This window comes from Carassius gibelio, chromosome B15, assembly GCF_023724105.1.
Source record: "Carassius gibelio isolate Cgi1373 ecotype wild population from Czech Republic chromosome B15, carGib1.2-hapl.c, whole genome shotgun sequence".
NCBI classification, from domain to species: Eukaryota; Metazoa; Chordata; class Actinopteri; order Cypriniformes; family Cyprinidae; genus Carassius; species Carassius gibelio.
Genome location: NC_068410.1, coordinates 6,294,682 through 6,310,060, shown reverse-complemented (window position 1 = coordinate 6,310,060; position 15,379 = coordinate 6,294,682). Strand labels below are relative to the sequence as shown.

Below are 15,379 nucleotides of genomic sequence, written 5' to 3'. Positions count from 1 at the left end.
CACCCAAAATGCTTTACAAACATGTAAGTTCTAGATAGGACTTTGTAAGATTAATTTATGCGGCAAATTGTTTTTTTTATTTTTTTATTTTATTTATTTTTTTGTAGTGTAATTCCGTTTATTTATTGTTAGTTTTTTTTGTATTGTATATAATTTACTTGGTTACTCCCACTCCTCAACAGTCCAAACTTAGTAAAAGTTAAATAGTTAAAAAAAAATAATAATAATAAATGTGTGTGTGTTTTGATGTAATCATAGTTCTTCAATTGCCATATTGGCTTGTCATTTTGACATTTGGGTCACTAGGTCAATAGATAAAGAGAGTGAAGAGGGCTATGATTATGAACACATCTGTTGCTTCCACTGTTCCCTCCAAGATGACAATGATCCCAAAAATCTCCCAAAAAAGAGACTGCTGGAATTGATAATGTGTTAAATGACCTGTAGCTCCGGAACAGATGGTCAGAGCATCTCTCATAGCCCAAGTTGATCTCAGACTGCTCAAGCGGGAGAAATTCCCCCTCTGACATCTGCAAAGACTTGATGAGCTTTGCATCAACTTCATAAGTTTAGCATTTGAATTTGGCATTTGACACATTGACCATGTGTCTCTCTTGCAGATCGCAGAGATGGAAAATAAGGCGAAGACCGTCATCACGGTTGGCCACAACACACATCCGGTTGAAAAGAAGTGTTTCTTCGAACTTCTTAGGATGTAAAATTTTGAGGAACATGCAGCCCACCATAAGGACGTCAATCATGGATCCCACAATGCACTGCGCCATGACTAAAAAACCATCTTCGTAGCAGCGTGGCGACACCATGCGAGCACCATTGCCAATAGTCCTCTGAGTTTCTACCAAGAAGATCAATGCTAACACAGATCCGTCTATATTACAGATATTATTATATTATAGTGTTCCTGTGGCTCATTGGTAGAGCATTGCGTTAGCAGCACAAAAAGTTGTGGGTTCTATTCCCAGGGAACACACATACTGTAAAATAATGTGTAGCCTGAATGCACTGCAAATCATTTTGGATAAAAGCATCTGCTAAATGCATAAATGTAAATATTGGGTAGCACACATCAGCGTTACCAGGAACTTCAAGATCTCCATGCAAGAATGCATTCAGCGTGTAAAGCCTTGTGAAAATAAACCAGGTGAATGAGTAGCATATCATAAACAGGAAAAGAAACCATTTATAATGAAGGTCCACAAAAGAAATGAAAATGTCAACCAGGAACCATTCTCTCTTAGCCATATGTGCCAAGTCTATCCTACACTTTCCATCTTTGGATATGAAATGGCATTGTTCACGAAGCTCTGGTTGGCAAGCAGAATTCTTTGTTTTCTCTCTCTCTATTAGCTTTTTGTGTGCTTTAACTTTGCAGTCTACGTCCGGTATAGGTATGCAAAGAGTACTGTGGGATGGACTGCTGCACAGAGACTTGTGCATGGGTTTGTCATGTTGGGAACGCTAAGAGCATAGTGGCAACATTGAAGAACATTTGGCTCACGTAAAGAGTAACGGCTCATTAGCACCAGCTCAGCCTTGGTAATGGCGCAGATACTGGGTCCCTAGCCATACATTTGCACTCGCTGAGGGCTGTAGAGCAAATCTGTGGTGGTCCTGTGGCGCCTAATGGATACACTTGGTTTGGAGGTCTGGTTTGGCATAAACCCTTATGTCTGGCAATGGAGGTAAGTTTCCATTTGTTGAATCAGATTGATTATCTCTTTTAGAGAGAATTTGGAAATGAACATGTAGATGACATAAATGTCAACATTTAGCAAAACCATATGGTAAATGTCGCTGTAGCAAATTTTATCATTGCACTGGAGTTTAAAGGGGTCATTTGACATTGCTAAAAAAGATAAATATATATATTTGGTGTAGTGAAATGCGTTTATGCAGTATAAGGTTAAAAAAAAAAAAAATTATTTTCCACATACTGTACAATATTGTGTCTCCTCTATGCCCCGCCTTTCTGAAATGCATTATTTTTACAAAGCTCATCGTTCTAAATAGCCAGGTGTATGCTGATTGGCCAGCTTTCCAGGTCTTTGTGATTGGCCGAATACCTCAAGCGTGTGACAGAGATGTTACTCCCCTTACCATACTGTGATGCCGTGTGTACCGGTGCGATAAGACAAAACCAATAAAAGCCATTCCAAACGAGGAATTTGTTGCATCCAGTGGGGACATAAATACTGATGCTGCATTTCGTGCCGCATACAAAACCATGTCTGCAATTTGTGATCAGAGAAATGACAAACAACAAGTGCTACTCTACACTGCAAAAAACTCAGCCAAACCCCATTCCACAGCCATAACTGTCACACACCAAGTTTCAGAACAGGAGCCCTTGTCCTTCACCTTCTGATCAATAATCAAAAAATTCTGATAAAAAAATTTGCCTTCCTAACATTTGACTCAAAGTGATTTACAGGGGCATTTTCTTTTTACCTTTGTAATGGCATTTTTCTAATTTTATTAAATGTATGCAGTGTTTCCTAGGATTTGTTCCAGCTGTGGTGGCAGGACAATTCCCCATGGACCCGAGAATCACGTGCACTCAGAACTGAATTTATTTTTACTAAAAAAGACAAGTAAATAGTACATAATAAAATAAGAACAAATAAATTTATGTCTTCACTGTATATTGAAAGACAGCAGGAGGTTTATTTAGGCTGCTGTCTCTTTAAGAACTAATGGACGAATCAATACTGTTACACATGGATCTACTCTTACCTTAACCCCTTAACTGTCAATCACGTTTTTGAAGATAGACTTGAATGTGCATAATACAAACCTACATTTTTATAATTCATGACTGAAAACATTTTGTAACATGACTTTGATGAACCATTTACATGGTAATGCAATGTCTGATTTTAGAATGGGTTTTAAGGAGCGCTTGTCCTCCTTATTAAAACAATATAGGAGCACCTTCTGATCACTAATGATTCAATAATCAAAAATTCTGATAAAAAAATTAAAAATAAATTGGCTTCCTAATACGAGGTGATTTGTGACTAAAGTGACTTACAGGGGTATTTTCTTTTTACCTCTGTAATGGCATCATTTTCATGTCAAAATCAAAAAAATTTTTAAAATATATATTTAAAACAATATAATAATAAGTAGTATAACACAAATAAGTTACCAATCAAATGAAATTACTATTAATAAAAAAATAATTTGTACTACAGAGGGTGCACAGAAGAAGTGGTTTGTATGTACATTTTCAGACATTTAAGGAGGCTCATAGGGGGCATGAGTGTCATCAAATTCATACATTCATGTGGAGATTAAGTACAGAAATATTAAATGATTTAAATCATTGAAATTATATCCTATAAATTAAACTAAATCCGCCAGCAGATGGCAGCAAATCACAGATTTTATCACCGAATCATTCATTCAACTGATTCATTCGACCGGCTGATTCATTCAGGAATGAAGCAAGAGACTTACTGTCTTTATGATGGGCAATCATGAATCACTATTCGTTCATAAACGCACATTCATTGAATGAATGAATCTCTGCAGTGTTTTCTTTTAGAGATGCAAAGAGGCTGAGCTGTTACTATTCACAAATCCGGCAAACACGGAAGTAAAGCAGCGCCGTCATTACTGCGTGCCTTGCTGCTAAGAAAAGTAGCAGAAGTAGCTTGTTGGTCCCGTAAACAGCACAAAACTACAGGCCTTGAATAAAACCGTTTGTATAATTCGCGAACCTTTGTTGCACATTGACTGCCCATGTTCACGGCCATACGGATTACACAAAGTTCCTGGTCAAGCGGATGAGTATTTATTGTTTGACTTTCATAATAAAATTGACAGAATCTGAGAGCTAATAGAGCAAAATCAAGCAGTACTTGTTTACTGAACTGTTGTATTAAATCAATATCACATTTGCAATCTCCCTTAACTATTAAAATATGCCTTCTCTTCGGACTTTTGGACTAATCTTTGCAACTTTAGAGATCTTAGCTATCCACAAACAGCTTGTGACCAGACTGTATGCTTGTGACACTCCAAAGAGAACAGAAAGCTTGAAATTTCATCATATGACCCCTTTAAGTAGTCTCAAGATTCAGTCAAGCCTTGGAAACCTTGTTATTTTGTTGGAATGACACACAGGATATTACAACACATTTAAATTGACATAATTTCAAAATGTTTAATGTGGGAAATGAACTGAAAATTGAGATGTCACAATTACATTACTTTTTTCTGTAACATGACTGTAATAGCACTTAAATGTATAAAATGTTTATATATATATATATATATATATATATATATATATATATATACAGTCAGGTCCATAAATATTGGGACATCGACACAATTCTAATCTTTTTGGCTCTATACACCACCACAATGGATTTGAAATGATCGAACAAGATGTGCTTTAACTGCAGACTTTCAGCTTTAATTTGAGGGTATTTACATCCAAACCAGGTGAACGGTGTAGGAATTACAACAGTTTGTAATTGTACATCCCACTTTTTAAGGGACCAAAAGTAATGGGACAGATTAACAATCATAAATCAAACTTTCATTTTTTAAAAAATCCTTTGCAGTCAATTACAGCCTGAAGTCTGGAGATCAATTAGACATCAGCGTACGCTGGGTTTCCTCCCTGGTGATGCTCTGCCAGGCCTCTACTGCAACTGTCTTCAGTTCCTGCTTGTTCTTGGGGCATTTTCCCTTCAGTTTTGTCTTCAGCAAGTGAAATGCATGCTCAATCGGATTTAGGTCAGGTGATTGACTTGGCCATTGCATAACATTCCACTTCTTTCCCTTAAAAATCTCTTTGGTTGCTTTCGCAGTATGCTTCGGGTCATTGTCCATCTGCACTGTGAAGCGCTGACCAATGATTTCTGAAGCATTTGGCTGAATATGAACAGATAATATTGCCCGAAACACTTCAGAATTCATCCTAATGCTTTTGTCAGCAGCCACATCATCAATAAATACAAGATAACCAGTTCCATTGACAGCCATACATGCCCACGCCATGACACTACCACCACCATGCTTCACTGATGAGGTGGTATGATTTGGATCATGAGCAGTTCCTTTCCTTCTCCATGCTCTTCTCTTTCCATCACTCTGGTACAAGTTGATCTTTGTCTCATCTGTCCATAGGATGTTGTTCCAGAACTGTGAAGGCTTATTTAGATGTTGTTTGGCAAACTCTAATCTGGCCTTCCTGTTTTAGAGACTCACCAGTGGTTTACATCTTGTGGTGAACCCTCTGTATTCACATGGTGAAGTCTTCTCTTGATTGTTGACTTTGACACACACATACACCTACCTCTTGGAGAGTGTTCTTGATCTGGCCAACTGTTGTGAAGGGGGTTTTCTTCACCAGGGAAAGAATTCTTCGATCATCCACCACAGTTGTTTTCCATGGTCTTTCGGGTAGTTTGGTGTTTGGAAAGCAACCAAAGAGATTTTTAAGGGAAAGAAGTGGAATGTTATGCAATGGCCAAGTCAATCACCTGACCTAAATCCGATTGAGCATGCATTTCACTTGCTGAAGACAAAACTGAAGGGAAAATGCCCCAAGAACAAGCAGGAACTGAAGACAGTTGCAGTAGAGGCCTGGCAGAGCATCACCAGGGAGGAAACCCAGCGTACGCTGATGTCTAATTGATCTCCAGACTTCAGGCTGTAATTGACTGCAAAGGATTTGCAACCAAGTATTAAAAAATGAAAGTTTGATTTATGATTGTTAATCTGTCCCATTACTTTTGGTCCCTTAAAAAGTGGGATGTACATATACAAACTGTTGTAATTCCTACACCGTTCACCTGGTTTGGATGTAAATACCCTCAAATTAAAGCTGAAAGTCTGCAGTTAAAGCACATCTTGTTCGTTTCATTTCAAATCCATTGTGGTGGTGTATAGAGCCAAAAAGATTAGAATTGTGTCGATGTCCCAATATTTATGGACCTGACCGTATATATATATATATATATATATATATGAAAATGTATTGACTGGGCATGAACAAAAGAAGTGCAGGCTTAAATAAAACAGTCAGATAGCTTTTTCATCAGCTGCTCAGCAGGATTGCTTCTGCCAGTAAACTTTTCTCTGTCAAATTTACTTACTTTACACTAAAGGTGTCTTTATAAAGTCAAGTTAAGGGTGCGCTGTTCTCAAAATTCAGTGTAAAGGCACAATGCCGCATAAAAGCCAGACTAAATTATGCCTGCTCAGTCCCACTTCAACCTCTGTTGTCAAAGTATACAATTGCCGTATAAATGCATTAATGCCACCTCAGAGTAACATTAAATGCCACCCTTGCAGTGTAAAATTGCCAACAGGGATCTTTACACAGACTGTTCAATGCTGCTCAGAGGTGGCATAAATGCATTTGCACATTTATTCAAACTGTATATTTTAATATAGGGGACGAGGTGGGTCAAAGCAGGCATACTTAAGTCTGGCTTTTATGCACCATTGCATCTTTACATTGAAATTTGAGCAGCCACAGAGCAATATAATGCTAGTTTTACACCAATTTATAGCTGCTCAGAGGTGGCATAAATGCATTTACACAACAATATTATAGCTTGATTCTAGTGGCTGGTCAGGTGGGCTAGCATTATTTAGTGTTTCATGCAAGCATTACATCTTGACACAGAATTTAGAGTTTTGACAAAACACACTTAGCTGTGCAAAGATGCATTAAGTGTTTTCACAGACTGTTTAATGGAATCGTTGCATTCACACAGCAATTACACTACGGTTTAATAGTAGTGGCTGAGGGGCAGTCACAGCAGGTATAATAAAGTCTGGCTTTTATGCAGCATTATTTACACTGAATTACAACCTTAACTTGTCTATGTAAAGATGAATTAATTAATCAACCAAATATTTTGTAGATTAACTGGCATTAAAATTAATAATAAAAAAAAGTAAATAAATAAGTTTGATCAAAACACACAAAAAAGTAAAACAATCAAATCAAGAAATTAGCCTATGGGACTACTAGCTATTTTGGTCAAGGTTAAATTAAAATAGATTAAAACAAACAATAATCATATCTATATATATTTTTTTATTAACTTTATGTTGCTGTGTTAAGAGAAATACAGATAATTGTTATTGTAGGCTAATTGTCTACATTCTCAGGGAGTGATCTCAGTTGGCCAAACACTTTCTGAAATGTAGGCTATGGGCTCACACACATATCCGGCACAGTCTGACCTAGTCACTGCTTTAAAATTACAACCCACCCAATCCTTCCCTCCAACCCACATCTGGTGAACTTCACACAGTCTGTAAGACATGACTTCAGTGCAGCCACGTCAAGGACTAAACGAAATCAGCCGCAATGACTTCAGAGATCTGTATAGAAGGGAAATTCTATAATCGTTCTCTGCGCAAATGTGAGCTTTGTGAGAATAACTATGAAATCAAAGAAGGTACGTTTTGAATTCTGTGTTCGATAAATAATAATTGTCTTAGTCCATATGTAGGCTATAACTTGAATGCATAGGGCAAATTTAAATAAATTAGGACTCTTTGCCATTGAAGAGACTGGAAAAAAAACTTCAGAATTTGCCTGAATGAACTCTATAGGTAATTTTTAATGTGCAAAATAAAGTGATGCCTATAATAAAGTGATGTTAGACATCGAAAAAACTGATAGAAACGGTTTTATTCCTTAAGTTAACGTTGTCTGTATCCAAACGTAGTCGCCTACTAGTAAGAAAAAAATGCACGTTTACACTTCATTGTTCTGTTCTGAGGACAGGTTACGAATTTTCTGAAAACTGCGGGTGGTCCGACGAGCAACAGCAGACTAAGACACCCTACAGAGCATGCAGAAGCGGGACATTTAACGATGGGTCTCTAGTCAAATGCCAAAAGTGTCGCTCTTGTCCTCCGCCACAGTTTACTGCATCTGAGTGCAAAACAAACTCTGATGCCATCTGCTGTAAACAAGGGTACGTTTAACTTTCAATTTTATTTATTTACTTTTACTACTATAATTTTTAAGTGTAATTTCGTAATGAACACATTGCTAATTTAAGTCCTGAAAACCGAAAGCCAGTCCGAGTGAGCGGTTTGCGTTTATTCAATTTGATAAGACTGCCAATATACGACACACTAGTCTATTTGTACTAGGCTATATAAAAAGTGAGCTTTAAATCCCGTTTGTCTCTTTTATTCCGATGTATGGACATTACTGGAAGTGTTACTTGATATAGGCTTTAAATCGTTTGTGTATTTTGTTTTTGCAGAGAGCAGTTTTCTGACGGAAAATGTATCCCTCAACCGTCGCAGACCACAAGGATGACAGTAATAACGGTAGTTCTAACTTTTCAAGCTTTTCTTGGGGTCAGCTATCTCTTTAATGCTTTCACATATAAGACAGAAAGATATAAGCTTAAACTTTCAACAAAAAAGGGGGGGAAAGCATTTTATTTTAACAGTGCAAACTCTTTTGTAGACTGCGAAATCGACTGTCCTCATAACAAGATCTGTTGCCAGCTCAAGCCCAACGCCAAGCCCTCAAATCTTTCCAGACCCCTCCCCAAGCCCCGAAAACTATATTCCAAGCACACACAGCTTAATGCCGAACCCCTCTCCAAGTTCAACTGAAGGGTCTCGTTCACATTTCATAGGTATTCTTCTTAATTTCATCATCCTTAAATCTTTATCTCTGCATTGGTTTACCACATAGGTATGCTGTTCAAAAGTTTGAAGTCTAAAAAAAAAAAAAAAAAAAAAAAAAAAAAAAAAAAAAAAAAAAAGTTTCTTATGCTGTTACAAAAGTCCAGTTAAAACAGTAATATTGTGAAAACATAACTACAATTTAAATATAGTTTTGTATCTGCATATGTTTTTAAATTTAATTGATTTTTTCATGAAAGCAATGCTTGAAAATGAAAAGGCTAATTTATTTTCCATCTTTCAGGCATCTATGCATGTTTTGGGATTTTTTCATCTTTTATGCTGGTTTGTCTCTTTCTGTTCATCAGGAGGAGGACTAAATCTTTCAACAAAGGTCAGTCAAACATAATAACAAACAAGGCAGGAAATGAGGAAATCTGCAGGTCTCATAGCCTAGATATTTATGTTTCCTGTTATGACAGTGAGACAAAGCCAACGCTTTAAAATTAGCTCTTTAAAGACTTTTAATCTTAATGCTAAATGACATTAAGAAAACAAGATCTGAGTTCTGGAAACTCCATTTCTGCAATCCTCTGTCAATGCTTGTACAACGGAAGTGATGAACGTTACATTTATTTTGTATTTTTACACAATTCTTGAGTGCTACAATGAAGCAAGATGAATCTCACAAGATTAACTATACCAACATGAATTTCTCTTGTTTTTTAAAAACGGTAGAGTTAAAAAAATGCTGTGATGGAACAAGTCATGAAAGCCTGTCCAAAAGGGGCATTACCAGATATGAACAGGCCATCTCATACAACATAATCAACGAGGGTCATAACGAGCACGCAACTGGATTGTCGCACCTATTAGGTGGGTATAAGAAAAAGAGTTACACATAACCCTACAAATAACTCCTTTACAGTAATTTCCCAAGTGAAAAAATGCCATAAATATTTTCACAGCACCTGAGGTCCATGGTGCACCTCTAAAAACGGTGCTGAACAACTTGGATGTTCTTGAGGAGCTTGTGTTGGTATTAGACCCTGACATTTCTGGCGCCAAGAACACTCGACACCTTGCTGCCCAGTGCTCCTTTTCCTTTGCCTGGATAAATTATGCATATTCCATGAAGGACCACAAAAGCCCCCTTGTTGCCGTTTTGGAGGGTGTCGTCACCAAGAACCCAGACTGGACAGTCGGCCACCTCGCTGAGTTGCTAACTGCTATCGGCCGTAACGATGCAGTGGAGATTTTGGCGAAGCTTCCTGCAGGTGTATAAGAAGAATTCATGCAATATTTAAGAACACAGAGCAGTAATTTACTTATTATACTGTATTGTTGATCTCCTAAGTGAATTTGTATGATCTGCTTACACCTCAGTGAGGGTTAATGCTTAGCATTTCTAAAAATTGCATATTGTAGTGCACAATTATACAAAATCGGCAAATTGGAAATGGATTTCTTATAAGATTGTTTAATTTCCCCTATATATAAGTTCAGTATTAAGTAACAGTGGTTGATGCATGCAGTGCTTGAATAATGTACATAGATTGACCGTCCAGGACAGGGTTCCTCAAATCTTGCCTTGAGGTCCAATGCGCTGCAGAGATTAGCTCCAACCCTGATCAAAGACACCTGACTGCGATTTTCTAATGATCCCAAAGACATTGGTTAGCATGCTCAGGTGTGTTTTATTAGGTGTAGAGCTAAACTCTGCAGGAAAGTCAATCTCAAGGTCCAGATTTGAGGATCCCTGGTCTAGGATGTGAACAGTACACTTTATACAATGGATAACATCTGGAGTCCATCTGGAAGCATTTAGAATCAAATACAAGACATGTTTTGTGGTTTCCCACAAATGTTCTACCATTTCAGCTCCATACTAGTATGTTACACATTTAGTTGATTATAGCCTATAACTGCATGACACTTTAGAAACTCTTTTTTTTTTTTTTTAATTACTAGAATTCAAGAAAACGAAGAGTCTTTTTTTTCCTCTGATCTTTTTATAAATCATGTAATCTTTTTATATATCGGGTCATAAATCTTGGAAATTTAGAATTGCTGGTGGACCAATATTCCAAGCATTCGATTTCTTGACAGGATTTTGCCACAAACACTTTCTGAAAGCAGTGTATCAGTTATTAGAAGTGTATAATTGATTATTTTGTATGGTCAACACAAAGATCACAATAAATCTTGAACTTTGTTCAAACATTGTATTGTACATCTTTATTAAGCAAAAACATTATAAATAAAAAAAGTGCATAGAAAAATTAAACAGGTTTAGAAATATGTATACAACTATTTACAAACATAGGGGTCATTTGTACAAGGTAGCAAAGACACACGGTTTTTTCATTTGAAGTCTTTTTCAACGCAATGTGTGTGTGTTTTTTTTTTTAAATAACCTACACAGGAACGGATAGAATTTCTTTTCCGAAAAAGCTCTGGGAGACGCATTATCATAGGAGGTCCTGACTAGAGCTTTGCATCCTTCATTGCACACGAGCCAACCCTGCATGCCAGAACAGACCAAGCAAATCTAGTTTTGCGTTAGTATTACTTGATGTCGTCTGAACAGCTTGAGGTAGAATCCTTGCAAGTCTGGAGTGGTTTGATTAAAATCTGCTAAATTTCAGGTTCTGGATGGATATTCTCCCTCCACACAAACACACAACGTAAGGGAAAAAGCAGGAGATGACAACGTGATCTAGTTGGGAGGAAACTTCTCCTTTTAGAATAAAATCAGGTAACTAAGCCATTAATAAAACAAACAGGCGGCCCAACACATCACCTTGTAAAAAGGCCACGTTGCAAGAACTCATCCTCAGTGTCCAAGTTAAAGAAAACTGGAAAAATGGTTTAAAATAACAAAGAAACAAAAAATACCTGAAGAAAACTCTGATAAGACCTTTGTCACATACAAAAAAAAGCAGAGGTAAAAACCTCCATAAAGACCAACAGGAATAAATAGAACGCTCTTACAGTCCGAAAGATCTTAGATGAACGATGGCATCAGCTTGTTGATTTTTTCCTCCATGAAGAAGAGAAGAAAACTCCCAAATCTTTCGAGTTAAATTAAGGTGCCGAGTGCCACCATCTACTGAAAAACTGTTTCAATAACTCTTCTATAAATATATATAGATCTTGTATACATCGCCTTTCGCTGTCCTACGTCTCTAGGACACTTTAAGCAGTTTCTAACTCCCTAGATAAATGTAGAGCTCCAATTGTATGTGCAATTGCGGCAGAAATGAATTATTGCAGGAACAATCCACAACGTCATCACACTTAGACGACTAGCTTAAGTAGTGTCCTCTACTACACGACCAATAGAAACTCAAGATATCCACTCTCAGGGCATGATTTTGTTTCGACACAAGGCTCTCAAGAGGCATAAAAAAATTTATAACAAAAATAAATCACAAACATGCTAAAATGTTGCAGTTTGAGTACTGGGAATAAGGTTTCAAAACACCACTGACATTTATGGGCTCATTTTTGGAAAGCGTGTCTGTCTGGGTTGCTTTGCTGTTTTAGTACCGGCTGAAGCAACTACAGTTCACATCTGTTCTCATGAAACATTACGGTTTTTATCCCCTTCAAAACTCATGTTAGGCTTAGCACCATGGAGGTCATCACGTTTAAAAATGCTTATACACTTACACCTACAGAACAAGCCAGCAAAACAGAATGAATAGTTAGACCTGCCTGTGAAAAGATTAAAAGGGTTTCCAAGTGAACAAACTGTCACAGATGAGAGTGAAACGCAATAGAGCGAGTCTTGCTGAGCGCCATGTGCAAGGAGTGGATCCATGGGTCACACTGAGGGGTCTACAGTGTTGTCCTGAGCGGTGTGAGGCTTTCTCAGCTAAACACGCTAAGTGTGATCTAAACTAAAATCAAATAGATACAGATCTGAATACGTTCACACCATTTCATTAGTAATATGCATGTTTTTACAGAGTATCCTCACTCCCACTATGCTTTCACACACTACGTGGTCCACACTATAAAATGCTTCTTCAGCACAAAGGCGATTCAGTTCATATCATGAAAATCCAGCACTTTAAAGGTCAGCTCAAGGGAGGTTGTTTGGAATTTAATTGGAACAGAACATCCCAAACTCTTGGCAGCACATTCCAGGTTTTGGAAAACAAAAACCTGCAGGGATAAATTAAAAGTAGTCACAATTTTGCTGCAAAATATACAGCAACAACTCAATTTTATCTCGTACTTTGCTGCTTATGAACTGGTTTAAAACTGCTCCTTTGACCGAAAACCAAGACTCATTGCAAAATCACAGAGGAGCCAGCATGGTGGGAGATGTTTTCGAAAAGTCCTTGGCCATATTACCATACATCACTCATGCGCCCCATCCCTCCTTCTCTCCTAAACTGGAAGAATACTCATCCGCAGTAATCCAGGCTGAAGGATGTGAACAGTCCTTGTATGGGCCTGTTGAAGGACTTCGAAATTGAAGTGGTGACTGTTAAGCTTTGAAACCTTCAGCTTGGATCCCCTTTACCCATCAAGCCTAAATCTACTGTTTTTACCCGTCTAACTCCACTCTCATCCAGTGTCACTTCACTGGAGCTTCTCCAAACTCCTTTTCAGTTTAAGAAGCGCCGACAGCGCTTGGCACCACAGTTACAGCCGAGCTTGTTGTTTGCATCTTCTATGGGGAACTTGTAATCATAGGTCAGCTCCTCTCCACGGTAGATCTTCCTCAAGGCAAAAATGACTATGTGCTTCTGACCTTCTACATTGATGACTCGAGAGTAGCAGTTTGGCTCACAAGAGTGGTTGATAAATCGCGCCGCGTTACCATGCATCGTGGCATCCACCACATCAAAGTCATCGATGCGGAACATATAGCATCCAATGCCCTGGAACAAAGCGCAGAAGAAAGAAGTGGTATACTTGATATTCAAACTCACTACTGCATTTTATTTCCATTTCTGATCATATAAATGGAGCCTTGGCGAGGTTTAGAGACTTTTTTGGATCACAGTAAAAGTAATAAATGTTTCTAGGCAAAATATGACTTGGGGATGGTGTCTTAGTATTAAATGATATTATTATTTAAACTAAATAAATATAAAATAATACGAACTACAACAATGGGTAAAAAACAGAGGGTCATGACTACACAAAATGCATTTCTGTTGTTAAACCTGGTGGAAATTGGCTGAGAGATCACACATATACAAATGTACTCTAAAAAGAACATTTCCACTCACCTTGCCATCATAATACTTCTCACGCTTGTCTGTAAGAACAGAACGAATGACAATGCCTGAATACTCAATGACCATCTCTCCCGACTCGATGTTTCGCTTGCAGAAAAGGCCTCTTCCATGAATCGCAGACCTACAACAACAATGAATCACGGGAATGAACATGGCCTGTTTTCAATGGAAACAAATACTCATCAGAACAAAGCTGGACAGAAGATACTGGAATGGTGTTGCAGAATGGATTCCAAAGATTGCATTTTCTCTGGCAAAAACACATTTACAGACACCCTATGTGAGCTTCAGTTAGCAGATCTTAAGGGATGCTTCTCTAAAAAAAAAAGAAAAAAAAAAGAAGATAAACTTTGTATATTCGTATGGCACCAGAGCTTGTTTTATTTTTTGGAGACCAATTGGAAACACGAGTGTACATTTCTTTCATGGAGCTGGTGACTTCATCTCATCTTATAATATAGTCTCATAGTGGAATTTTGACTTCAGCAAAAAATAAAGTCATACCCATCTTTTCTACTGAGGTTGCTTAAATGTGGGAGCTAACGACAGAACTGAAACGACTCAGTTCCTTATTTGGAGGTTAAAAAGAGTCAACCTACCTGTAGACACCAACTGCTTCCTTAGATGTCTTCTCTAGATGTCTAAAGCGCATCGCCATTGGAAGCTCCAAACTTGTCGCACGCCTATAAAAATACAATTCAGTTAATTCGTCATATGACCCAAACCCCAATGACTAATCACCTAAAATGGCAACACTCAGTAAATTAATCAAGAAAGAGGAAGTATGAACAGCAAAATATTAAATAGGGAAAAGAAACATGAAAAGCACTCTGTCATGACAAAAAGAAATTATTAAAATGTCACGGCAGCCACGTATCAAGTTTTTTCCCCAGCAAAAATATTACCTTGAGTATTTCACATAATAACTCCTTTTAAAATCAATTTATTAATAAATTAAAATCACAAATAAATTAAAGATCAAAAACACTAAGCACATACTGTTTTAATAATGAATCTCCATCATGCTTTCCTCTGAATTCTTATATGCGTAATATGAAAGAAACAAAGCTTCAGTAAAATTCAAACTTTGACCTGGTGGATTTGAGAAGAACATCATCCTCTTCCTCATCATACAGGTCTGTGTCAGGAAGCTGTCTGTGCTGTGATGCAAGGAAGTTGAACATATCAAAGGTAGACTTCCTGCGAAATAGATAAAAGAGTAGGTGTGAACTATACTCAGAAAAGTTTGGTCTTTTTTTAGGCACGCAAACTTACATCACAAAATTTGTGCTCCTAGATAACATCTCTTCCCCATGACTGCAGGGTAACTAAGAAAAACAGTGCAAAACATTTTCTTCACTTAAAAACACCTACCTTCTTGTAGCTAGGTATTAGTCATTTAACCGCTTTCTATGAAAGCTAAATGTATAGGGAGATTCCCCTAACAGTGACCTACTATTAATTTCCTT

At 37.5% G+C, this 15,379-nt stretch overlaps 3 protein-coding genes across 3 annotated transcripts in view; 1 reads left to right on the top strand and 2 right to left on the bottom strand.

Annotated features, from left to right (window-relative positions):
- Window positions 1-819: 819 nt before the first annotated feature.
- Window positions 820-3,779, bottom strand: kcnj20 (potassium inwardly rectifying channel subfamily J member 20). The gene is given in 3 exon segments (XM_052577063.1): window positions 820-1,457; window positions 1,460-1,580; window positions 3,744-3,779. Coding segments are annotated over 3 exon segments (666 nt in total). The 3' UTR covers window positions 820-948.
- A 3,439-nt stretch (window positions 3,780-7,218) lies between these two features.
- On the top strand, window positions 7,219-10,870 carry igflr1 (IGF-like family receptor 1). The gene is made up of 7 exons (XM_052577297.1): window positions 7,219-7,454; window positions 7,787-7,979; window positions 8,277-8,343; window positions 8,486-8,660; window positions 8,954-9,043; window positions 9,388-9,525; window positions 9,618-10,870. The coding sequence occupies exons 1-7, from the start codon at window positions 7,364-7,366 to the stop codon at window positions 9,932-9,934; spliced, it is 1,071 nt and encodes a 356-aa protein (XP_052433257.1). The 5' UTR covers window positions 7,219-7,363; the 3' UTR covers window positions 9,935-10,870.
- Window positions 10,861-15,379, bottom strand: part of kmt2bb (lysine (K)-specific methyltransferase 2Bb) — a 47,387-nt gene continuing 42,868 nt past the window's right edge. Inside the window, exons 34-37 of the mRNA XM_052577296.1 lie at window positions 15,003-15,110; window positions 14,510-14,593; window positions 13,902-14,031; window positions 10,861-13,547 (exon numbers count right to left, since the gene is read on the bottom strand). Coding sequence (XP_052433256.1) covers window positions 13,272-13,547; window positions 13,902-14,031; window positions 14,510-14,593; window positions 15,003-15,110 — 598 coding nt within the window. The 3' untranslated portion in view covers window positions 10,861-13,271. The remainder of the gene's footprint in view (window positions 13,548-13,901; window positions 14,032-14,509; window positions 14,594-15,002; window positions 15,111-15,379) is intronic.